General features: G+C 48.6%; 1 protein-coding gene across 2 annotated transcripts in view; it reads right to left on the bottom strand.

Annotated features, from left to right (window-relative positions):
• Positions 1-24,067, bottom strand: part of CLCN2 (chloride voltage-gated channel 2) — a 237,350-nt gene extending 213,283 nt beyond the window's left edge. For both annotated transcript variants that reach the window (XM_069726938.1, XM_069726937.1), the window contains exon 1: positions 23,861-24,067. In XM_069726938.1, the coding sequence (XP_069583039.1) occupies positions 23,861-23,911 (51 nt within the window). In that variant the 5' untranslated portion in view covers positions 23,912-24,067. The remainder of the gene's footprint in view (positions 1-23,860) is intronic.
• Positions 24,068-27,003: the final 2,936 nt, after the last annotated feature.

The raw sequence follows: 27,003 nt of genomic DNA, 5'->3' as shown, positions 1-27,003 counted from the left end.
GGACATGAATCCCAGACCCACAGTGTGTTTTTAAAAAATCACACTGCGGTGCTGGGATTCGTGCCCTGGTGCACTAAATATGTTTGCCGCTCACACATGTCCTTACACCTGCTTCAGACTGGGCGGCCTCATCTGATCCCTTATCGCCTGCCGCGGCCATGAGGACACCCAGTCTGAAGAAGGCGGAAGGAGATGAGTGAACACAGGCAAACATATGCACTGCACATGCCCATCAATCACACCCTCGCTGTCCAAAAAAATAAGACACCGAGGGCCGTTGTTTCGAGCAGGGGAGATGCACAGGCGCAGCCAGCTAACCAATGATGTCAAAAGACGGGCAGCGCTAACAAGGGTGGTGCTGCGTGTCATTACAAAGGAAAGTCACACCTCAGGGACATTGTAATGGTCTCTAATGAGACACATTTTGTACGTGTTGAGTTCCACGTGGGCAAGGAGAAACAGTCAGCCACCTCGTACAAATGCAGCAGTACTGCTGTACAAGGTGGCTGATATACATAGAAACACCTGTGGGTGGGGGGCAGGCTCCCTTCAATTTCAGTTCATGTGCCTGCGTGGCGTTTGCAGGTCACGTTGCAAGCTACACAGCAGGGGAACAGCTGGCGTTGCTGAACCCCACTGACACATTGACTGGTGTTTTTCTCTGTGCAGATTGCATGTCCGGGCAAAAACTAGCGGTGTTAGAGCCCAGGGTCAGCAGGAGGAGGAGGAGAGGAGCAAAGTGTAGGCCGAAGCCTGCACTGGTGGCAGCTTTTGGTCGGTTGTGCCAGCGTGGCTTGTGCTGGACACGATGCCGGCTACACAGCGGGGGAACAGCAGGCGGTGCTGAACCCCACTAACACATTGGCTGGTGTTTTTCTCTGTGCAGCTAGCATGTCCGGGCAGAAACTGGCGTTGTTTGAGCCCAGGGTCAGCAGGAGGAGGAGAGGAGCAAAGTGTAGGCCGAAGCCTGCACTGGTGGCAGCTTTTGGTCGGTTGTGCCAGCGTGGCTTGTGCTGGACACGTTGCCGACTACACAGCAGGGGAACAGCTGGCGGTGCTGAACCCCACTAACACATTGGCTGGTGTTTTTCTCTGTGCAGCTAGCATTTCCGGGCAAAAACTAGCGGTGTTTGAGCCCAGGGTCAGCAGGAGGAGTAGAGGAGCAGAGTGTAGGCCGAAGCCTAGTTGAACCAATTTCAAAGGTTACCTTTAACCCCCCCTCAGGTGTTGCAAGGTACAAGAGCCACACCTTGTGCAGCATTAATGCTGCACAAGTAAAAGGTTGCTCTATTTGTTTTGCTCCTTGCACACGCTGACTAAAACACGTACACTATTTAGACCATTATACTGTCAAACAGTTGTGGAGGCGTGACTTGTCTTTTTAACGAGACGCAGCACAGGTGTCAAAATTTGCACCTAGGTACTGGGCGCAGATTCCTGAGCGTTCTTATTTGCTGTACAGGAGTCTGCGCTATTGTGATCCCTTGGCCATGCGCTGTGAGCGCTTCCTGTCTTCTGACCTCATTTCATGTCGGCCGTTGCGGTTAGCGATGGACATGAATCCCAGACCCACAGTGTGTTTTCAAAAAATCACACTGCGTGGCTGGGATTCGTGGCCTTGTGCAGTAAATAGGTTGGCCGCTTACACATGTCCTTACACCTGCTCCAGACTGGGCGGCCTCAGCTGATCCCTTATCGCCTACCACGGCCAGGAGGCCGCACAGTCTGAAGAAGGCGGAAGGAGATGAGTTAAGACAGGCGAACATATGCACTGCTCGTGCCCATAAACCACACCCTCGCTGACAAAATAAATATGACAACGAGGGGCGTTGTTTCTAGCAGGGCGGATGCACAGGCGCAGCCAGCTAACCATGATGACAAAAGACGGGAAACGCTACCAAGGGGGGTGCTGCGTATCATTACAAAGGAAAGTCACACCTCAGGGACAGTGGAATGGTCTCAATGAGACACATTTTGTACGTGTTGAGTTCCACGTGGGCAAGGAGAAAAAGTCAGCCACCTTGTACAAATGCAGCAGTACTGCTGTACTAGGTGGCTGTTATACATAGAAACACCTGGGGGGGTGGGGCCAGGTTCCCTTTTAATTTCAGTTCCTGTGCCTGCATGGCGTTTGCAGGTCACGTTGCCGGCTACACAGCAGGGGAACAGCTGGCGTTGCTGAACCCCACTAACACATTGGCTGGTGTTTTTCTCTGTGCAGCTAGCACTTCCGGGCAAAAACTAGCGGTGTTTGAGCCCAGGGTCAGCAGGAGGAGGAGAGGAGCAGAGTGTAGGCCGAAGCCTGCACTGGTGGCAGCTTTTGTTCTGTTGTGCCAGCGTGGCTTGTGCTGGACACGTTGCCGACTACACAGCAGGGGAACAGCTGGCGGTGCTGAACCCCACTGACACATCACCTAGTGTTTTTTTCTGTGTAGACAACACTTCCAGGTGGCAACTGACAGTGTTGAAACCCAGGGAATCAAAGAGGAGCAGAGTGTAGGCCGAAGCCTGCAGTGGAGCAAGTTGAAAGGGAACCTTTAACCCCCCCCCCCCAGGCATTTGTTGCTGAAAGAGCCATCTTGTACAGCAGTAATACTGCACATGGAAAATGGTGGCTCCGAAAATTATGCTCCTTGCAAACGCTGAAGTACACACTCATATAATGTGTCCCCTCACACCGTCAAACCATCCCGGAAGTGGGACTTTCCTTTGTAATGTGACACAGCACAGCCGTCATTCCAACCCCCTTGGTGCCGGGCACCACCTCCTCAACGTTGTTTGGTTCTGTCACGGAGCCCGCACTGTAATGTTATCCCTTGGCCATGCACAGTTAGCGGTGCCCGTCTTCTGACATCATGTAGGTGTCAGGCTGGCAGTGCCTGTGCGTCCAAGCTGCCCGAGATCCAACCTTGCAGTGTCATCTAATGTAGTCCCACTGCGGGCCAGGGATCCATGGGCATGCGCAGTGCATATCATCGCCTCTCACTCACCTCCTTCCTGCTTCTTCAGACTGTGCGGCGTCACGGCCGTGGCATGCTATTAGGGATCAGCTGACGCCGCCTAGTCTGAAGAAGCGTGAAGAAGGGGAGTGAGAGGCTAGTATATGCACTGCGCATGGCCATGGATACCAGGCCCACTGTGGGATCACATTAGACGACACTGCGAGGTGTGATTTCGGGCAGCGTGGACGCACAGGCGCAGCCAGGACGACAACAAATGATGTCAGAGGACGGGCAGCGCAAACTGTGCATGGCCAAGGGATAACATAACAGCGCAGGGTCCATGACGGAATCAAACAACGCTAAGGAGGCAGCGCACGGTGCCAAGGGGGTAGCAATGACGGCTGTGCTGTGTCACATTACAAAGGAAAGTCCCACCTCCGGGACGGTTGGACGGTGTGAGGGGACACATTACATGAGTGTGTAGTTCAGCGTTTGCAAGGAGCATAATTTCAAGAGCGACCTTTCCCTTGTGCAGTATTAGTGCTGCACATGGTGGCTCTTTCAGTAACAAACGCCTAGGGGGGGGGGGGGACAGGTCCCCTTACATTTTAGTTGTGCCAGCGTGGCGGTCGCATGACACGTTGCCGGATACACAGCTGGGGATCAGCTGACGTTACTGAACCCCAATAACAGAGGAGCGACTGTTGACTGTGCACACAGCACTTCCAGGCACCAACTGGCGGTGTTAGAGCCCAGGGACAGCAGGAGGAGCAGATTGGAGGTATTGCCGCACACACAGCTGGGGATCAGCTGACGTTACTGAACCCCAATAACAGAGGAGCGACTGTTGACTGTGCACACAGCACTTCCAGGCACCAACTGGCGGTGTTAGAGCCCAGGGACAGCAGGAGGAGCAGAGGAACAGAGTGTAGGCCGAAGCCTGATTGGAGCAAGTTGAAAGGAAACCTTTAACCCCCCCCCCCAAGACGTTTGTAGCTGAAAGAGCCATGTTGTGCAGCACTAAGGATGCAAAAGGAAAAGGTTGCTCTTTTAATTATGCTCCTTGCAAACACCGAAGTAAACACTAAAAATGTGTCCCTTTATACCGTTAAACCGTTCCGGAGGTGCGAATTTCCTTCGTAATGGGACACAGCACAGCTGTCATTCCTATCCCCTTGATGCCGTGCGCTGCCTCCTCAGCGTTGTTTTAAGCTGCCACGGAGCCTGCGCTGTTCTGTTAGCCCTTGGCCATGCCCAATTAGCGCTGCCTGTCTTCTGACATAATTTGGTGTCAGGCTGTCAGTGCCTGTGCGTCCACGCTGCTCCAGATCCCACCTCGCAGTCTCATCTAACGTAATCCCACTGCGGGCCTTGGAACCATGGGCATGCACAGTGCATAACCTCGACTCTCACTCCCCTCCTTCCCTCTTCTTCAGACTGTGCGGTGTCACGGCCGTGGCATGCTAGGGATCAGCTGACGGCGCACAGTCTAAAGAAGGCGGAGGGAAATGAGCGAGAGCCCGAGGGGAAGATATGCACTGCGCATGCCCATGGATCCCAGGCCTGCAGTGTGACTCAATCAGAAGACACTGCGAGGCGGGATCTCGGGCAGCGCGGCCGCACAGGCGCAGCCAGCCTGACACCAAATTATGTCAGAAGACAGGCAGCGCAAATAGGGCATGCCCAAGGGATAACAGAACAGCGCAGGCTCCGTGACAGCTTAAAACAACGCTGAGGAGGCAGCGCATGGCACCAAGGGGGTAGGAATGACGGCTGTGCTGCGTCACATTACGAAGGAAAGTCCCAGCTCCGGGACGGTATAACGGTATCAGTGAACACATTTTATAAGTGTTAAGTTCTGCGTGTGCAAAGAGCTAAAAAAAAAGAGCTACCTTTTCCTTGTGCAGCATTACTGCTGCACAAGATGGCTCTTTCAGTAACAAACGACGGGGGGGGGGGGACAGGTTCCCTTACATTTAGGTTGTTGTGCCAGCGTGGCGGTCGCAGGACACATTGCCGGCTACACAGCTGGGGATCAGCTGACGTTACTGAAACCCAATAACACTGGGTCGTATGTTTTTACTGTGCAGCCTGCACTTCTGAGCCGCAACTGGCGGTGTTGGAGCCCAGGAATAGCAGTTCAGGTGGTAGAAAGATGAACACAGCAGGAGACCTGGATGACACCCAATTACTTAATCAGGCAGAGGAGTGGCAAATTCCTGCGAGATCCAGGCCTGGTTCATTTTCAGGAAAGTAAGCCGGTCAACGTTATCGGAGGATAGTCGCATGCGACGGTCTGTTAGTACACCACCTGCGGCACTAAAGACACGTTCCGATAAGACACTAGCCGCAGGGCAAGCCAGCACCTCCAATGCATACTGGCTTAGCTCTGGCCATGTATCCAGCTTAGAGACCCAAAACTTGAACGGGGAAGAGCCGTCTGGGAGTACAGTAAGAGGGCAAGCCATGTAGTCTGTCACCATCTGACGGAACCGTTGCCTCCTGCTGACTGGAGCCGCCGGTGATGGTGTAGACATTTGGGGCGGGCACACAAAAGTGTGCCAGAGTTGTGCCATACTGGGCTTGCCTTGGGCAGAGGCACTGCTTCTGCTCCCTCTTTGGGCAGAGCCTCCCCCACTGCCTCGACGCACTGAGCTGCTTTGTAAAGCACTAGCAGCACTCCTCTCAGTTGGACAGGAGAAGATGATGGAATTCACCAGTGTGTCGTGGTACTCCCGCAATTTACGCTCCCGGGTCAACGCAGGGATGAGGTTTTGGACGTTGTCCCGGTAGCGAGGATCGAGGAGGGTGAACACCCAATAATCAGGCATGTTGAGAATGTGGTCGATGCGGCGGTCGTTTCTCAGGCACTGCAGCATGAAATCCACCATGTGCTGCAGAGTGCCAACCGGCCCAGAAACGCTGTCCCCTGCTTGAGACATGATCTCTGCCCGCTCGTCATCACCCCACCCTCGCTGTACACACTGACCACTGGACAATTGTGTCGCTCCCTCCTCTGGACGGAGCTCTTCCTCCTCCATTGACTCCTCCTCATCCTCCTCACAAATTGGCCCCTGCGTACCCCTTTGTGAGGAACCACGTGGCGCTGACTCTCCAGAAGCTGATGGAAAAGGTGACTCCTCATCCTCCACCTCTTCCACCACATCATCCCTTAACCCTTGCAAAGTTTGCTGAAGCAGGCAGATAAGGGGGACAGTCATGCTGACTAGTGCATCATCTGCACTTGCCATCCGCGTGGAATAATCAAAAGGACGCAAAACCTGGCAGACGTCCTTCATAGTGGCCCACTCTGTGGTTGTGAAGTCTGATCGGCGCTGACTGCGACTTCTTTGCGCCTGATGCAGCTGGTACTCCATAACTGCTTGCTGCTGCTCACACAACCGCTCCAACATATGTAACGTGGAATTCCACCGGGTAGGTAGGTCACATATGATGCGGTGTTCCGGAAGGCGGAATCGGCGCTGCAGAGCAGCAATGCGGGATCTGGCCAAGCTGGAACGCCGCAAGTGAGCACACTCTAGGCGGACCTTGTGCAGCAGGGCATCAAGATCCGGATAGTCCCTCAGAAAACTCTGCACAACCAAATTGAGCACATGTGCCAGACATGGGATGTGAGTGAGGTTGCCAAGGGCCAAAGCTGCCACCAGATTTCGGCCATTGTCACACACTACCATGCCTGGCTGGAGATTCGCTGGCAGTAACCACACATCGCTCTCCTGCTTTATGGCATTCCAGAGCTCCTGCGCTGTGTGGCTTCGATGCCCCAATGAAACTAGTTTCAAGACGGCCTGCTGACGTTTGGCCACGGCTGTGCTCATGTCGGTCATAGGTAAACGTTCACGGGTCCATGTGGGGGTGGACTGTGACGGATCCTGCAGAGAGGAATCAGAGGAACTGGTGTAAGAGGAGGAGTCGATGCGTACAGACTGGATTCCTGCAATCCTTGGAGTGGGCAGGACACGTCCTGCGCCACTCGCACGATCTGTACCTGGCTCAACAACATTAACCCAATGGGCAGTGAGGGAAACATATCGCCCCTGTCCATGCTGACTGGTCCACGCATCGGTGGTGAGGTGGACCTTGCTACTGACGGCGTTCAGTAGCGCATGTTTTATGTTTGCCTCAACATGCCTGTGCAGGGCAGGGACAGCCTGCCTGCTGAAGTAAAAGCGGCTGGGCACCTTGTACTGTGGGACTGCCAATGCCATCAAGTAACGGAAGCTGTCAGTCTCCACCAGCCTGAACGAGAGCATTTCCAGGGACAACAGTTTGGCAATGCCTGCATTCAGAGCCTGTGCTCGGGGGTGGTTGGCCGAGAATGCCCGCCTTTTCTCCCATGCCTGTACTACCGATGGCTGTAGAGTAGACTGGGAGTGTGAGGATGACTGGGAAGGTGGTGCTGTGGGTGGAATTACACAAGGTCTCTGGGAGGAAGCCAAACCAGCTGTGCGTGAGCTGGAGGAAGAGGCAACACGAGCTGAAGAGGTGGTAGCTGCCGCTGTTGGTTGGCCTACATCTTCAGTGTGTTTCTGTAACTCCACCGCGTGCCTGGTCCGCACATGTTTCCACATATTTGTGGTATTGAGGTTGCTGACATTTTTCCCTCTTTTTACTTTATGATGACACAGCTTGCATTTGACAAAACAAATGTCATCTGCAACTGTGTCAAAAAAGGACCAGGCACTGCAAGTCTTGGGAGCGCCCTTTTTGGCTTTGGAAAGAGACAGGCTCCTAACGGGTGCCAAAGTGGAGGCTACAGGCTCCGCAGTCTTCCCCCTCCCTCTCCCTCTTTGGCCCGTAAGAGGAAGCTCTTCCTCTGAGCTGCTCCCACCACCTTCCTGTTCCTCACGCCACGATGGGTCAAGGACCTCATCATCTCCACTACCCTCTGCCACCAACTGCTCCTCCTGGGTAGTCTCAGCAGCACAGTACGCACGAGAAAGCAGCACCTGAGTTTCATCATCAGATGCGTACTGCGCTGTGGTCACCGGAGGCACTGGCCCACCTGCCTCTTCAGAGTCAGAGAGATAAAGCTTTTGGGCATCACTGCACACTGCCTCTTCTTCCATTTCTCCAATGCTGCTTGGCTGGCCCCCTGTTTCCAAGCCAAGAGATTCAGAGAACAGAAGTAGAGACGGCTCCTGTCCTGGGCTCTCTGACTGCCTGGCCAATTTGGCAGGTGGTGAAGAGACAGATGGCTGCTCTCCAGTGCTCTGTGCCTGAGAGGATGTGGCACTAACTGAAGTCGATGCCGAGGCGTTAGCTGCCATCCACCCGACAACGGCTTCAATTTGGTCTTCACGCAGCAGCGGTGCACGGCGCTCTCCGACAAAGCTGCGCATGAAGGACTGTTCCCTGCTGAAACTGAGTGACGACGAGTCACCGGCGCCCGCAGCAGGCACAGAATCACCACGTCCTCTCCCTGCTCCTCTCCCTGCTCCGCGCCCACGCCCACGTGCCTTACTCCCTGCCCTCTTCATCTTGGTTGACAGATAAAGATAAGCAGAAAAGTACTAAGGCCTTAGTGTGCTTATTCCTGTAATGCTCCTCCTAACAGGTGTAAGAAACACTAATGTTGTAAATTGTGGACTAAACTTTATTATTTTTCAAATGTGGCCTACACAAGTGTAAGTTGTGTTTGGTGAACTTAACCTTTTTTTTGGTGCAGATCGGGCTACAGAGCTAGTTTAAATCACACGGAGACCGTGCAGACAGCCGTAAACGGCGCTGCAAGGCCAAGAAACCCTCCTCTAGGTTATCCTATATAGTGTTTTTCCACTATTTAGCTGGATACAAGTGGAAAGACACTAATAGGAATTTTTTTTTTCAAATTTTAAACTGGCTGCACTATTTGAAAAAAAGGAAATTGTTTTTCAAGGTATGAGGCAGTAACGCACCCTGAGCTGAATCCAACCGGCTATGGCTGCACACAGACTACAGGGCGAGCTGGGCTCACACGGAGACCGTGCAGACAGCCGTAAACGGCGCTGCAAGGCCAAAAAACCCTCCTCTAGGTTATCCTATATAGTGTTTTTCCACTATTTAGCTGGATACGAGTGGAAAGACACTAATAGGAATTTTTTTTTTCAAATTTTAAACAGGCTGCACTATTTGAAAAAAAGGAAAATTTTTCTCAAGGTATGAGCCAGTAACGAACCCTGAGCTGAATCCAACCGGCTATGGCTGCACACAGACTACAGGGCGAGCTGGGCTCACACGGAGACCGTGCAGACAGCCGTAAACGGCGCTGCAAGGCCAAAAAACCCTCCTCTAGGTTATCCTATATAGTGTTTTTCCACTATTTAGCTGGATACGAGTGGAAAGACACTAATAGGAATTTTTTTTTTCAAATTTTAAACAGGCTGCACTATTTGAAAAAAAGGAAAATGTTTCTCAAGGTATGAGCCAGTAACGAACCCTGAGCTGAATCCAACCGGCTATGGCTGCACACAGACTACAGGGCGAGCTGGGCTCACACGGAGACCGTGCAGACAGCCGTAAACGGCGCTGCAAGGCCAAAAAACCCTCCTCTAGGTTATCCTATATAGTGTTTTTCCACTATTTAGCTGGATACGAGTGGAAAGACACTAATAGGAATTTTTTTTTTCAAATTTTAAACAGGCTGCACTATTTGAAAAAAAGGAAAATTTTTCTCAAGGTATGAGCCAGTAACGAACCCTGAGCTGAATCCAACCGGCTATGGCTGCACACAGACTACAGGGCGAGCTGGGCTCACACGGAGACCGTGCAGACAGCCGTAAACGGCGCTGCAAGGCCCAAAAACCCCCCTCTAGGTTATCCTATGTAGTGTTTTTCCACAATAGAGCTGGAGACTGGTGGAAAAACACTAATAGGAAATTTGAGAAAAAATGTGCAGCAGGCTGCACTAAGAGCAAAAAAGAACAACTGTGTGAGGCAGTGTGAACCCCCCCTGAGCTGAATACAACCGGGTATATGGCTGCACACAGACTACAGAGTGAGCTGCACACACACACACACAGAGACCTTGCAGAACGCTGTTAAAACAGCGCTGCAAGGCAAGAGCAAGGTGAACAGTGAAGAACACACAGCGTTTTGCTAAATTAGCCTTTGGAAAGGAAAATAAAGCAATTAGCTAGCTCAACTGGCCCTCAGTTAGAACACAGCGTCCTGTCCCTAACTGAAATCACAGCAGAGTGAGCGCAAAATGGCGGCAGCGCTTTTTTATAGTGCAGAGTGACATCATTTCAGCAGCCAATCCAAGCCTTGCCAGTACTTACATGCCCACCATGCTAAACAGGATGTGCCCACACTTTCATTCATTCCTCATTGGCTGCTGCGTTCAATTTGAATTCTGGGAACTTCCGATTCCGGTATCCGATACGCGGGAAGTATCGGAATTCGGTATCGGAATTCCGATACCGCAAATATCGGCCGATACCCGATACTTGCGGTATCGGAATGCTCAACACTACCGGTGTCACCAGCAAAGCACCCCTACACCATCACACCTCCTCCTCCATGCTTCACGGTGGGAACCAGGCATGTAGAGTCCATCCGTTCATCTTTTCTGCGTCACACAAAGACACAGTGGTTGGAACCAAAGATCTCAAATTTGGACTCATCAGACCAAAGCACAGATTTCCACTGGTCTAAAGTCCATTCCTTGTGTTCTTTAGCCCAAACAAGTCTCTTCTGCTTGTTGCCTGTCCTTAGCAGTGGTTTCCTAGCAGCTAATTTACCATGAAGGCCTGCTGCACACAGTCTCCTCTTCACAGTTGTTGTAGAGATGTGTCTGCTGCTAGAACTCTGTGTGGCATTGACCTGGTCTCTAATCTGAGCTGCTGTTAACCTGTGATTTCTGAGGCTGGAGACTCAGATAAACTTATTCTCAGAAGCAGAGGTGACTCTTGGTCTTCCTTTCCTGGGGCGGACCTCATGTGAGCCAGTTTCTTTGTAGCGCTTGGTGGTTTTTGCCACTGCACTTGGGGACACTTTCAAAGTTTTCCCAATTTCTCGGACTGACTGACCTTCATTTCTTAAAGTAATGATGGCCACTCGTTTTTATTTACTTAACTGCTTTTTTCTTGCCATAATACAAACTCTAACAGTCTATTCAGTAGGACTATCAGCTGTGTGTCCACCAGACTTCTGCTCAACACAACAGATGGTCCCAACCCCACTTATAAGGCAAGAAATCCCACTTATTAAACCTGACAGGGCACACCTGTGAAGTAAAAACCTTTTCCGGTTACTACCTCTTGAAGCTCATCAAGAGAATGCCAAGAGTGTGCAAAGCAGTCACCAAAGCAAAAGGTGGCTACTTTGAAGGACCTAGAATATAAGACATAATTTCAGTTGTTCACACTTTTTTTTATTAAGTATATAATACCACATGTGTTAATTCATAGTTTTGATGCCTTCAGTGTAAATTTACAATTTTCATAGTCATGAAAATACAGAAAAATCTTTAAATGAGAAGGTGTGTCCAAACTTTTGGTCTGTACTGTAAATCAAAATTAATATCCCATGGAGCCTGGGGGCGACATGCTACACATGGTGCACCATATGGGGGCGTCATGCTATACATGGTACTGCATATGGGGGCGTCATGCTATACATGGTACTGCATATGGGGGCGTCTTGCTGCACATGGTACTGCATATGGGGGCATCTTGCTGCACATGGGGAGGCTATGGGGGCGTCATGCTGCACATGGGGAGGCTATGGGGGCATCATGCTGCACATGTGGAGGCTATGGGGGCCTTATGCAGTATATGGGGAGGCTATGGGGGCCTCATGCAGTGTATATATAGGTAGGCTGTGGGGGCCTCATGCAGTGTATATACTGAGGCTGTTGGGGCCTCATGCAGTGTATATATTCAGGTTGTGGAGACCTCATGCAGTGTATATACTGAGGCTGTGGGGGGCCCCATGCAGGTATATACTGAGGCTGTGGGGGGCCCCATGCAGTGTATATAAGGAGGCTGTGTGGGGCTCATGCAGTGTATATAGGGAGGCTGTGTGGGGCTCATGCAGTTTATATATAGAGAGGCTGTGTGGGGGTCATGCAGTATATAGGGAGGCTGGTGTGGTGCTCATGCTGTATATATAGAGGCTGTGTGGGGCTCATGTAGTGTATATAGGGAGGCTGTGGGGGCCTCATGCTATATATAGGGAGGCTGTGTGGGGCTCATGCAGTGTATATAGGGAGGCTGTGTGGGGCTCATGCAGTGTATATAGGGAGGCTATGTGGGGCCCAAGCTGTATATATAGAGAGGCTGCGTGGGACTCAAGCTGTATATATAGGGAGGCTGTGTGGGGCTCATGCCTCATACAGTGTATATAGGGAGGCTGTGTAGGGCTCAAGCTGTATATATAGAGAGGCTGTGTGGGGCTCATGCAGTGTATATATAGAGAGGCTGTGTGGGGCTCATGCAGTATATAGGGAGGCTGGTGTGGAGCTCATGCTGTATATATAGAGAGGCTGTGTGGGGCTCATGTAGTGTATATAGGGAGGCTGTGGGGGCCTCATGCTGTATATATAGGGAGGCTGTGTGGGGCTCATGCAGTGTATAAAGGGAGACTGTGTGGGGCTCATACAGTGTATATAGGGAGGCTGTGTGGGGCTCATGCAGGGTATATATGGAGGCTGTGTGGGGCTCAAGCTGTATATATAGGGAGGCTGTGTGGGGCTCATACAGTGTATATAGGGAGGCTGTGTGAGGCTCATGCAGTATACAGGGAGGCTGTGTGGGGCTCAACCTGTATATATAGAGAGGCTGTGTGGGGCTCATGCAGTGTATATAGGGAGGCTGTGTGGGGCTCATGCAGTATATAGGAAGGCTGTGTGGGGCTCATGCAGTGTATATAGGGAGGCTGTGTGGGGCTCATGCAGTATATAAGTATAAGGAGGCTGTGTGGAGCTTATGTTGTGTATATGGGGAGGCAGTGTGGGGCACAAGCTGTATATATAGAGAGGCTGTGGGGGCCTCATGCAGTGAATATACTGAGGCTGTGGGGGCCTCATGCAGTGTATATAGGGAGGCTGTGGGGGCCTCATGCAGTATATAGGGAGGCTGTGAGGTTCATCATGCAGTATATAGGGAGGCTGTGTAGGGCTCATGTAGTGTGTATAAGGAGGCTGTGTGGGGCTCATGTAGTGTATATAGGGAGGCTGTGTAGGGCTCATGTAGTGTGTATAAGGAGGCTGTGTGGGGCTCATGTAGTATATATAGGGAGGCTGTGTGGGGCTCATGCAGTGTATATAGGGAGGCTGTGTGGGGCTTATGCAGTGTATATAAGGAGGCTGTGTGGGGCTCATGTAGTGTATATAGGGAGGCTGTGTGGGGCTCATGTAGTGTATATAGGGAGGCTGTGTGGGGCTCATGTAGTGTATATAGGGAGGCTGTGTGGGGCTCATGTAGTGTATATAGGGAGGTTGTGTGGGGCTCATGTAGTGTATATAGGGAGGCTGTGTGGGGCTCATGTAGTGTATATAGGGAGGCTGTGTGGGGCTCATGCCACGCATGGGGGAGGCTGTGTGGGGCTCATGCAGTGTACATAGGGAAGCCGTGGAGAGAGGTGAATATTTATTACCTTAATGAGTGGGGACACGTGATTGCTCGGTGGCAAATGCTGCTGGCACAGGAACAAGATGCTGCGAGGGCGCGCAGGGAAGGTAAGTAGGATTTTTTTAATGCTTTTCTCATGGGGGCCATACGTACAAGGATAGGGATGAGGAACCATGCATACAAGGATGGGAATAAGCCATACATATAAGGATGGGAATAACGAGCCATGCAGACAAGGATGGGGATAAAGAGCCATGCATACAAGGATGGGAATAAGGAGCCATGCAGACAAGGATGGGGATACGGAGCCATGCATACAAGGATGGGGATAAGGAGCCATGCATACAAGGATGGGAATAAGGAGCCATGCATACAAGGATGGGGATAAGGAGCCATACAGACAAGGATGGGAATAAGGAGCCATGCATACAAGGATGGGAATAAGGAGCCATGCAGACAAGGATGGCAACAAGGAACCATGTAGACAAGGATGGGAACAAGGAGCCATGCATACAAGGATGGGAATAAGGAGCCATGCATACAAGGATGGGAATAAGGATCCATGCATACAAGGATGGGAATAAGAAGCCATGCAGAAAGGATGGGAACATGGACCCATGCATACAAGGATGGGAATAAGAAGCCATGTATACAAGGATGGGAATAAGGAGCCATGCATACAAGGATGGGAATAAGGAGCCATGCATACAAGGATGGGAATAAGAAGCCATGCAGACAAGGATGGGAACATGGAGCCATGCATACAAGGATGGGAATAAGGAGCCATGCATACAAGGATGGGAATAAGGTGCCATGCAGACAAGGATGGGAATAAGGAGCCATGCATACAAGGACAGGGATGGGGAGCCATGTATACCAGGATAGGGATGAGGGGACAATGAATACCCAGCTTATACTCGAGTCAATAAGTTTTCCCAGTTTTTTGTGCCAAAATTAGGTGCCTTGGCTTATACGGCTTAAGTTTGAAAATTAAGAGCAAAGAAACAGAAGATCAGGCTATAAGGCACTTCCACTCAGATGCATAAAGGATCCTGAGGGATGGATGGAAATTTTTAATAAAAAAAAAAACTAGCAAAGGATTAGATGACTTATGACAAATTAAAAAAATAAAAACAAAACATAAACCCAGAACGTTTCAGCTGTCTAGCCTTCATCAGGTGACAGTTTGAAAAATTGTAAAATTTTTTAATTCTTTTGTTAAATGTTCAATATTTTCATAAATAAATGCAAATCATATCGACCAAAATGTATCACTAATATTAAGTAAAACATGTATTGAAAAAAAAAGCAAATCTCAGAATCAGCGGGATCAATTGAAGCATTCCAGAGTTATTACCTCATAAAGTGACATTGGTCAGAATTGAAAAAAATGGCCTGGTCATTAAGGTGAAAACAGGCTGGTGGGTGAAAGAGTTAAAGGAATTCTATAATCAGATTTTTGCTAATACATCTACACTGTGTTCCAAATTATTATGCAAATTGGATTTAAGTGTCATAAAGATTTAATTGTTTTGTTTTTCAAATAAACTTGTGGATGGTATTGTGTCTCAGGGCTCAATAGATAACTGAAATCAATCTTAAACACATGTGATAATTAGTTTTCCAGGTGATTCTAATTAAAGGAAAACTACTTAAAAATGATGTTCCACATTATTAAGCAGGCCAAAGGTTTCAAGCAATATGAGAAATAAAAAGGATCTCTCTGCTGCTGAAAAGCGTTAAATAGTGCAATGCCTTGAACAAGGTATGAAAAATTAGATACTTCACAAAAACTTTGTGATCATCATACTGTGAAGAGATTTGTGACAGAGCACAGAGTTCATGCAGATAAAGACATAATGAGGAAGGTTTCTGCCAGACAAATTCATTGGATTAAAGGCCCCTTCACATTTAGCGACGCTGCAGCGATACCGACAACGATCCGGATCGCTGCAGCGTCGCTGTTTGGTCGCTGGAGAGCTGTCACACAGACCGCTCTCCAGCGACCAACGATGCCGGTAACCAGGGTAAACATCGGGTAACTAAGCGCAGGGCCGCGCTTAGTAACCCGATGTTTACCCTGGTTACCATGCTAAAAGTAAAAAAAAAACAAACAGTACATACTTACCTACAGCCGTCTGTCCTCCAGCGCTGCGCTCTGCTTCTCTGCTCTCCTCCTGTACTGCCTGGGAGCCGGAAAGCAGAGCGGTGACGTCACCGCTCTGCTTTCCGGCTCACAGCCAGTACAGGAGGAGTGCAGAGCGCAGCGCTGGAGGACAGACGGCTGTAGGTAAGTATGTACTGTTTGTTTTTTTTTACTTTTAGCATGGTAACCAGGGTAAACATCGGGTTACTAAGCGCGGCCCTGCGCTTAGTTACCCGATGTTTACCCTGGTTACCAGTGAAGACATCGCTGGATCGGTGTCACACACGCCGATCCAGCGATGTCTCCAGGGAGTCCAGCGACGAAATAAAGTTCTGGACTTTATTCAGCGACCAACGATCTCCCAGCAGGGGCCTGATCGTTGGTCGCTGTCACACATAACGATTTCATTAACGATATCGTTGCTACGTCACAAATAGCAACGATATCGTTAACAATATCGTTATGTGTGAAGGTACCTTAAGAGAGCAGCTGCGAAAATACCATTATAAAGCAGCAAACAGTTATTTGAAGCTGCTGGTGCCCCTGGAGTCCCTCGAACCTCAAGGTGTAGGATCCTTCAAAGGCTTGCTGTGGTGCATAAACCTACTATTCGGCTTCCCCTAAACAGTGTTCATGAGCAGAAACGGTTGCAGTGGGCCCAGACATACATGAAGACTAATTTTCAAACAGTCTTGTTTACTGACGAGTGTCGAGCAACCCTGGATGTTCCAGATGGATGTAGTAGTGGATGGTTGGTGGATGGACACCATGTCGCAACAAGGCTGCGACGTCAGTAACGAGGTAGAGAAATCATGTTTTGGGCCGGAATCATGGGGAAACAGCTGGTTGGACGCTTTAAGGTTCCTGAAGGTGTGAAAATGACCTCTGTAAAGTAAATAGCGTTTCTGACTGACAACTTTCTTCCATGGTCTAAAAAGCAGAAACGTGCCTTCAGGAGCAAAATCATCTTCATGCTGACAATGCCCCATCTCATGCTGCAAATAATACCTCTGAGTCATTGGCTACTATGGGCATAAAAGGAGATAAACTCATGGTGTGGCCACCATCTTCCCCTGACCTCGACCCTATAGAGAACCTTTGGAGTATCATCCAGCACAAGATCTATGAGGGTGGGAGGCAGTTCACATCAAAACAGCAGCTCTGGGAGGCTATTCTGACTTCATGCAAAGACGTACAAGCAGAAACTCTCCAAAAACCCAAGAATGCATGAACTGTGAAGGTGATATCAAAGAAGGCTCCTATGTTAACATGTAACTTGGCCTGTTAGGAGGTTTTGGAGTTAAGTAGCCTTTTTGTTCAGTGAATGTGACATCCTAATGCTGCAAATTCCACAAACGAGCATTTTCAGTTCTTTAAAACATATCAAATGTATAGAAATTCTACTGTGCCTAATAATTTGGAACAGTGCATTTTGACTTTTTATTTATTCATTTTGGAGATTATACTGTTATCATTGGGAGGTTTCTTCAATTAAATTCAATGTATAATCTAACGGGTAATGACTTTTATTAGACTGACTGTCACTAGCACCGGCCATTTAGGAAAATCCAAGTAAAATGTCATCTGCATAATAATTTGGAGAATAGTGTAAAAGAAGCATGATATACGGAAAGAGGCCCCGATTCCAACGATGTGTCACTTACTTGACTGGCCGATGCAGTTTTGATTAAAAATTGGTTTATCTGCTGCAGATCTACCAGTTCTCTGAATTCTGAGCTCTGTATTATCCTGCCCACTCCACTGATTGTTAGCTTTCTATGTACATTGTTTATAGGCACAAAGCTACCAATCAATAGTGGTGACATGGTTGGATTACCTGGTAGCAGGTCAAGTAGTTCTCTAGTGATAATCAGTTGATGATAAAACCATGATTTTATTAAAACTAGACTAAGCAGCCCAGTGAGTGACAGATTGCAGTAATCAGGGTCTCTGTCCCTGCATCATGCTGCTCTTGGATTTGGTAGCAAAAACCTGATGACAGATTATTAGGGTATGTTTCCACGTTCAGGAAATGCTGCGAGTTTGACGCTGCATAGAGACGCAGCGTCAAACACGCAGCGTCCAGATGTTACAGCATAGTGGAGGGGATTTAATGAAATCCCGTCTCCACTATGCGTGGTAACACGGATCCGGCGGCCCTGTGATTCCGGACATGCGGCGCATCGTTTTAGATCGCAGCATGTCCGTTTACCTTGCGGCGACGCCGCAAGGTATAACACAGGGCCCTATGTGTGGGGTGCGATGATTCCGGATGTGTGCAATGAACACATCCGGCATCATCACGTCTCCAGAAGGGGGCGGAGCTTTGGGTGGAGTGAGTTTGCCGCTCCGTCAAAACCGCCGGCCATCCTGAACGTGGACACGTACCCTAAGTGTGTTTTACCTATATCAAACCCAGGGTTAGGCCAGTCTCACACATCCAGATAATTCCGGTACCGGAAAAATCGGTACCGGAATTATCCGTGTGCTCACGTGACACATCAGTGTGGCACACGTGCGGCATCCGTGTGCCGCCCGTGTGCCGACTGGGTACCACACACACCGTGCAGGAGACAGCGCTACAGTTAAGCGCTGTCCCCTGCATCTGGTGCTGAAGCCGGTATTCATTTCTTCTCTCTAGCAGCGTTCGCTGGAAAGAAGGAATGAATAATCTTTTTTTTTTTTTTTTAAATAAAGTTGCCGGTAATCTGCCCCCTCCCACCCCCTGTGCGCCCGCCCGCTGGCATTAAAATACTTACCCAGCTCCCTCGGCGCTTGCATCCTCTCAGCGTCGCAGCTCTTCCTGTATGAGCGGTCACGTGGTGCCGCTTATTACAGTAATGAATATGCGGCTCCACCCCTATGGGAGGTGGAGCCGCATATTCATCACTGTAATGTGCGGCACGTGACCGCTCATACAGGACAAGCAGCGACGCTGAGAGGATGTAAGCGCCGAGGGAGCTGGGTAAGTATTTTAATGCCAGCGGGCGGGCGCACAGTGGGTAGGAAGGGGCAGATTACCGGCAACTTTATTTTAAAAATAAATTAAAAAAAAAGATTATTCATTCCTTCTTTCCAGCGAACGCTGCTGGAGAGAAGAAATGAATGGGGCTTCAGCCCCACACACGGGGGGGACAGCGCTTACAGTAGCGCTGTCACCTGCACGGACCCATTGACTTTAATGGGTCCGTGTGATCCGTGCGCTCCCACGAACACTGACATGTCTCCGTGTTTTCCAAACGGACACACAGTCCGTGAAAACACGCTGACATGTGCAGAGACACATTGATTCTAATGTGTCTACGTGAGTCAGTGTCTCCGGTACGTGAGAAACTGTCACCTCACGTGTGAAACCGGCCTTAGTGGGAAGACATCACACACCGAGGTATACTCAGTTCTGTAGGCAGTATCATGCAGACTGGATGCTGATCTATCAAAGTGCATTACCAGATGGAACAAAGTCTTATGAACTAGTGAATTATTAGCTGAGAAGACATGGCTAATTGTGCAAGCAAATAATCAACAGCAATTATGATGAATGTGTTCTTTTTACATGCAGCTTTACTAACTGCGCTCCAGGAAAACACACACTTCCGCACATGCAGAACGCCAAGTGCTTTCTGTATTGTCAGTTCCTTCAGTGCTGCAGATCTCAATGTGTCACCCACATAGCAGAACATAGAAATGCTCACCCACTGACTGCTGATGAGGCGGCTACAACGCAGGCCTTTGTATTCAGTCAGTCCACCACCACAATGTAAATGATGACTTCAGGACAGGTGACAAAGGCTCCAAGACAAGATTCAGTGCCTTGTGACTAACAGCTAGAAAGAACTCCACTATAGTACACCAACATGAGCGCTACAAGATCATATAAAAAATAAAGGATCATCTTTGTAAGTATCGCTAGAATATGTCATGTCTTATTGATCAGGGGGGGCCAATTTCTGGGACACACTCTGAAGTTACAGAGGAATGACTCTATTCAATAGATTGGACCTATCTGCCATTAGTAGCACAGCATGGTGGCTGGGAATGCAAATGTATGGGGGAATACTATGAGCAGCGCTGTGGCACCTTCATTCTCAGGATAGGTTGGGGTCAGGGGTCGGATTATTTTATGACAGCATATCCCAGAGATAAACTAACACTTCATTATATCAGAATACTCCATTCATTGAAAGTCAATCACTGGCAAGGAATCAGTATGTGAAATGGAGTATCAATGCCATTTACCTTTACTAAACTTGTTTCTGCAGTACTGAAATATATTTTGTTGTGTAAATTGAGAGAAAACACTGGGCGCACCCTGAAACCGATGTGTGCAGCACCCCGTCTACGATATCAAGATATTATGACTGATATTCATGCAGGTTCTACAGAGATGAGGAATATGTACAGAAACCCCAATCCAAAAATAACCTGCATCTGATTATCTCAGGAGTTACACATGTTACCCTGCCTATGGGCAAATAACATCTCCAAGGTTTAGCTTTAGAACAGATGTCGCTAAAAGGGTTGTCGCCATGTCTTAAATGGGTAAAATTGTAATGTGCTTGTAAACACAAGCAACTCTGCAATTTACCTATTATTAAAATCCTCTCTGTTCTCAAGCACAGCAGGATGTCTAATGTTATAGTTTACTGCTCATTGCCTGGGTTATAAGGCACCTCTGCAGTCTATCTGGCTCCTAGCCAAGGAGCGTGCATTTGCAAGTTCTTTGCTTCAGAGCTTGTAAGCCCTGCTCTGCACCTAGCCAGACTGCTGGATCCCGATGGCTTCAGTGACACTGCTCTCCTCCAATGCTGAGGAGGCTAGGGTGCCTCGGCTTACATCATAGGACTTAGGCCGGGGTCACACCTGCGAGAAATACGGCCGAGTCTCGAAAGTTAATACCCGGCATTGCCGCCGTCACTCAGGAGCGGAGTATTTGGTCAGTATCTTGCATCAGTGTTTACATGCCAAAAGAGTGGAAGATACAGAGAAAAACTATTATTAAAAGATTAACACCCGTTCAGTGATTCGGAGACACTCACGGTTTTGGCATACAAATACTGATGAAATACTGATAAAAATACTGATGTGTAAAAGCCTAACAGAGCACATTTATTTGATAAAAGCCTAACATAATTTCATAAAGCCTATTATAGCTCATTTATTTGATAAAAAAAAATCCTAACGTGAATAAAGCCTTACAGAGCACATTCAGCAGTTTAGCCATGTCCGTGGTCCAGACTGTCAATCTTCATGGAGTACCCTGCCCCTTGGCATCAAAAAGCTGTGAAGTTGGGGAGCAGCGTGCTCCTAAAGAAAGTGGATTAAACAATCCCTTTTGTAGAATTGTCCCCTAACCCCCCCTTCCCAAAAAAAAAATTAGTAAAAGGTCTTATTCAAAAGGAGCGTATTTCCCATTCATACCACTTTTGTATATGGAACCATAAGGGTCTGTGCACACGTTGCGGATTTGGCCCTGCGGATCTGCAGCTGTTTTCCATGCGGTGTACAGTACCATGTAAACCTATGGAAACCAAAATCCGCAATGCACATGCTGAAACGTTGCAGTTTATTTTCCACAGCATGTCAATTCTTTGTGCGGATTCCGCAGCGTTTTACACCTATTCCATTATAGGAACCCGCAGTTGTAAAAACGCAGGTGAAATCCGCACAAAATCTGCATAAAATCCACAGTAAACCCTGCGTTTTACCTGCGGATTCTGCAGAATCCGTGGGGAAAAATCTGCAATGGAATCCGCAACGTGTGCACATACCCTTAGAAATACGGAAATGGCCAAATTTTTATGTCCCTATTTTATATATGGTTTGTGACTTAGGTATATAGCATGCTGTAGGCGATTATGGCTATAAGTGCAATATGCGGCATATTCAAACATGGAAAAACTTTAAATTTGATGGCCAATCCTTGGCCATAGTTCAAACAACAGGGAAAAACTTGGACTCAAAATACAGTCATTTGTGGCCAATAAAAAATTACACTTTTTTTCCAATTGCTCCATATATTACACTTTAAGGTCATGTTCACACGTTCAGTATTTTACATCAGTATTTGTAAGCTAAAACCAGGACAGGAACGATCAGAGGAAAAATATAATAGAAACATGTCACCACTGTTATCACCCACTCCTGGTTTTGGCTTACAGATACTGAGGTAAGACACTGATCAAGTACTGAACGTGTGAACGTGGCCTTAGGGATTTTCCATGATCTATGGGGTTGATCGTTAATCCTTTGGAAAGAGCATCAATATCTGATCTCTGGAGGTCAGACTCCTGTCACTGATCAACTAAGGACTGATGTGGACCTGGCTGTGTCTGGCACTGCAGATTTGTGGTTCAATATTTGGTAATTGGGTCATTTTTATTTTACCCCCAATAAGTGGCAGTGTTGTTTCTGGGACTGGCGGCAGATTCCTGAAAATGTTAAATATTAGCGATTTTGTAGCATCCAGAAAAACAACAAGTCATGTAAAAATTAAAGGAGAAACTGGCTTCAACCCTTAGGTGCTTCTTGATGCCCATTTATTTATGCAGTAGATAGATGTTATGCCAGCATCTTCCACATACACCACAGACTGGGTGGCAGCATCATATGAATGGTCTCAGCACCAGCTATGTGGTGTCTGAGCTCTGCTGCTATTTTATGTGGCCATTGAGGCTGACAGGTGGCAGTACAATGATGTCACGTGACAGCAACTATTGGCCAATAAATAAAAAAAGACACAGTCCTAAATCTGATGAAAAACTTCAAAGCTTCCTTTATTGTGCCATAGGTGCAGCGTTTCTACCAGCCATAGGTCTTTTTCAAACATGCCTGAAAGAGACCTCTGGCTGGTCAAAATGTCGCACCTATGGCAGAAGATGCTTTGACGTTTTTCACCAGATTTAGGTCTCTTTTTTCATTTACAGATGTTTTCTTGGGACTTTCTTGACGGTGCGTCTAATTCTGGGCTACGTTGCCTTATACAAGACTCCACATTTGGAGTGCTGCGAGCAATCTTTTATTTATAAGCAACCATCGGACAAGTCACAGGACCAAAAATGATTATGCAACTTGTCTGCGACTTGCGGTCACAAGACTATTTTAGAACTGCAATTATGTTATTAAAAAACCCACCGACTCGCAGAGAAGTCACATGCAAGTTGCAGCAGTGTTTGACTTGCATTGAAGTCTATGGCAAATGAGTCGCATTAGACTTGAAACCAGGGAGAAAAAAATTCAACGCATTTATAAATATTTGTGACTGGTAGGAGGGAAGTCACAAAGCGACACCATAGGAAATCATTAGAGGCAATGCTATATGGCAATGTCAGTGTTCCTGTGCACCATGCGCCTTATAATTACACCTCTAGACATCATTCATGTATGATGAGGAGGCTAGTCCTAGCCAGGGACCGCCTAAAGACATCACCTATGCACAACAGTCTCCTAGAGGTGAATGGAGCGGCGATCACGCGTGTAGTATAGCTGCATTCACACTATGGACCCCCATTCAAGCAAACTGCGAGGGTGAAGGGGTGTACTTTAACGATCAGACATTTATCAACAAACCTGTGGATTGATGATAAATGTATTTAGTGGGAAATCCCTGTACTGCAGGCGTCAGCATGGGCCCAATATGAAGGGTGTACTCATTTTATATTCGTGTTATCATCGGATGTACGTACTATGTGTAGAGTGTTCGCAGGCTGTGCAGGACAAAGTCCTACTACTATAAGGACACCTCCGCCTGATGGGAAGGCTCACAGGCCATCCTGCACTGCCATGTCACTAGGACCTGGGCTACACCTGCACAGTGGGGGGTCATTAGACAAGAAGTGGCTCTCGATCTGATGTGACACTACAACTCCCACCATGCCCAAGCATGCCTTTGGTTTGACAGCTCAAGTTTCCTGTGTTAACCTGCCACCTGTGTCTCTGCCTGCACTAAATGCAAGGCATGCTGGGAGTTGTAGTTTTAAGAACAGCTGGAGAGCCAGAGGTTGCAGATGACTGAAGATCAGTGAAGTTGAGCTGTCAGTCTGTGAGGAGACTGCAGTATGGAGGCAGCAGGGCTGCGACAGTACATGATCAGCTGTATCTGAAAAGGAAGGCTTAAGGGGAGACCTGCAGGGAGGTGACAGTGACATGACAGACGATGCCTGCGGGCTCCATGCAGCGCAGTGCTGGAATGTGCCACTCACCAGTGTCTGCTCATATTTCAGAGCCCTCGGCTCCATCCCGTTCCCGGGCATGGCTGCAGCTCTCCCCTCCCGGCTCAGTCGTGCTCGCCTGTGGCCGCCGGCTCTGGCTCTGGCTGGTTCTCATTCAGGACAAGTCTCGGTGTCCCACGTCTCTCTGCTGCTCCCTCCCCAGGTCTTCTCGTCAGCCCCAGTTCCCGCCTTATCTCCGCCTCTGTGTAGAGTGTGTACACTCATGTCTGAGCCCTGCTGCTGCACACTGGTACTCACTGGCCTGAGGGCTCACTCCTGTCAGACACATTCACCTCAGCTTCTCAGGCTGCCAGAATGCAGTCATGACACTTCATCCAATAATGGCCATGCTGGTTTTGGTCTTAATGCTGCAGCTTCATTAAGTGGTCCTATGAAACCTGAGGGACCCCCACCGAGCTGGAGAATATATGGGAAATGGCGTTGGTTTAGTCCTGTGCCCCAAAGTGTCACGTTCGCTAATGCATGAGTTGGGGGGTGACAGAAGAAGACCCCCTATATCTATCTGCTTAGGTGCTGTGGTGGTTAGGGAGTGTGACATTTAGGGGTTAAACAGCAGAAATGACTTATCTCCAAACCAGGCCATAGCAGGCGCCCATGGAAGCATTACAGCGAACTCCTGGTAAACTGAAGCCGCTCCGTGATATTCCCCCCGACTTCTGCTGTACCTGTATGGATTGGGCCGAGTTCACACCAGTATACTAAACTGGCCTGTCACGTCCGCAAACTGTAGATCCATGTGCATGGCCACATAGCAGCCGACTGTAGAGTATACTATCATTAAACCTCAAAGTGCAAATCAACATTTTCTTTATTTTTCTACACATGCAGGACTATCTATCATCCCCCCTCTGAGGTAGTGCAAATAATCACATCATCTGCAGTCAAATCAATTTAAAGGTGACGTGATGCGAGGGACCCGTGACGAACCCCGAACGTTGGTCTTGGGTGGGCTACAAGACGTGTAATCCTGACCCGGAACTCTGCCACACCAACGGGTTTTTCTTCAGGTCTGTAGAGTAAAGCAATTATTACAGCAAGATTTAACAGCAGTTTCTGTTAGGCCTGTCCCACATGTCCAGATAATTACGGCACCGGAAAAATCGGTACCGGAATTATCCGTGTCCGTGTGCTTACGTAGCACATCAGTGTGGCACACGTGCGGCAGCCATGTGCCGCCCGAGGACCACATGGACCGTGCAGGAGACAGCGCTACAGTTAAGCGCTGTCCACTGCGTGCAGTGCTGAAGCCGGTATTCATCCCTTCTTCCCAGCAGCATTTGCTAGAGAGAAGGAATGAATAATCTTTTTTTTTTTCTTTCCCCTTAAAAATAAAGTTTATGCATCCCCTCCCGCCTCCCGCCCCCTGTGCGCCCCCCGCTTGCCAGGAAATACTCACCGACACCCAGCTCCAGCGATGTCTCGCCTCAGCGCCAGCAGCAGGCCCTGTGTGAGCGGTCACGTGGTCCCGCTCATTACAGTGAGGAATATGCGCATATTCCTCACTGTAACGAGCGGGACCACGTGACCGCTCACACAGCACAGGTTGCAGCCGCTGAGAGGAGACTTCGCTGGAGCTGGGTGTCGGTGAGTATTTCCTGGCAAGCTGGGGGGGGGGGACGCACAAACTTTATTTTTAAGGGGAAAGAAAAAAAAAGATTCATTCTTTCTCTCCAGCTTCAGCACCACACGTGGGGGGGACAGCGCTGTCTCCTGCACGGCACACGGACTGCACACGGACAGCATCCGTGTGCGGTACATGTTTTACACGGACCCATTGACTTTAATGGGTCCGTGTGATCCGTGCGCTCCCACGAACACTGACATGTCTTCGTGTTTTTCAAACGGACACACGGTCCGTAAAAACACGCTGACATGTGCAGAGACACATTGATTTTAATGTGTCTATGGCTAGTTTCACATTTGCGTTTACATAGTAACATAGTTAGTAAGGCCGAAAAAAGACATTTGTCCATCCAGTTCAGCCTATATTCCATCATAATAAATCCCCAGATCTACGTCCTTCTACAGAACCTAATAATTGTATGATACAATATTGTTCTGCTCCAGGAAGACATCCAGGCCTCTCTTGAAAAGGCAGCGTTTAAAACGCATCCGCAGGTGGTGAAAAAAACGCGTACAAACGCTGCATTTTTTAGACGCATGCGTTTTCGTATGCGGTAAAAGAAACGCTGCGTTTTTACGCGTTTACATGTGTTTTTTCCTGCATTTGCGTTTTTGATACGCATGATGAGAAATTTCACAAGAGAAAACTCAAGATCCAGACACCGCCAATGGGACTACAGAGGGCGTGTGACATGACTCTGTGGACCAAAATATGGAAAAATTGTAGCTCTCAAAATGTGGTAACACAAAAAATATTTTTGGGAACAAAAAGCGTCTTTAGTGTGTGACAGACAGCTGCCAATCATAAAAATCAACTAGAAAACCCACTATAAATAGAAATGGCTAGGGGTAGGGTTAGGGTTTGGATCCCTAGGGTTAGGGTTAGGGTTTGGATCCCTAGGGTTAGGGGTAGGGTTAGGGCTAGGGTTTGGATCCCTAGGGTTAGGGTTTGGATCCCTAGGGTTAGGGTTAGGGTTTGGATCCATAGGGTTAGGATTTGGATCCCTAGGGGTAGGGTTAGGGCTAGGGTTAGGGTTTGGATCCCTAGGGTTAGGGTTTGGATCCCTAGGGGTAGGGTTAGCGTTTGGATCCCTTGGGTTAGGGTTTGGATCCCTAGGGGTAGGGTTAGGGCTAGGGTTTAGATCCCTAGGGTTACGGGTAGGGTTAAGGTTAGGGTTTGGATCCCTAGGGTTAGGGTTAGGGTTTGGATCCCTTTATCACCTTGATGGTGGGGGGTGGCTTATCAGTGTGTAGACTTGTTTTTTTCTATTGAAACGCATGCGTTTAAAAACGCAACCAAACGCATGTGCTTAAAAATACATGCGTTTACATAGACAGCAATAGGTTTTTTTGCCGCAAAAAAAGCATGCGTTTTTTTGCGGCAAAAAAAGCCTCTAGAAATTACTACACGTTGCATTTCCGCAAAAAAACGCAAGCATAGAAACGACGCATGCGTCGTCAAACGCGGCCAAATGCGTACAAATAAATGT

The sequence above is a fragment of the Ranitomeya imitator genome, chromosome 5 (genome assembly GCF_032444005.1).
Source record: "Ranitomeya imitator isolate aRanImi1 chromosome 5, aRanImi1.pri, whole genome shotgun sequence".
Taxonomy (NCBI): domain Eukaryota; kingdom Metazoa; phylum Chordata; class Amphibia; order Anura; family Dendrobatidae; genus Ranitomeya; species Ranitomeya imitator.
Note: the sequence above shows the minus strand (reverse complement) of the source record. Positions and strands in the feature narration are given on the sequence as shown.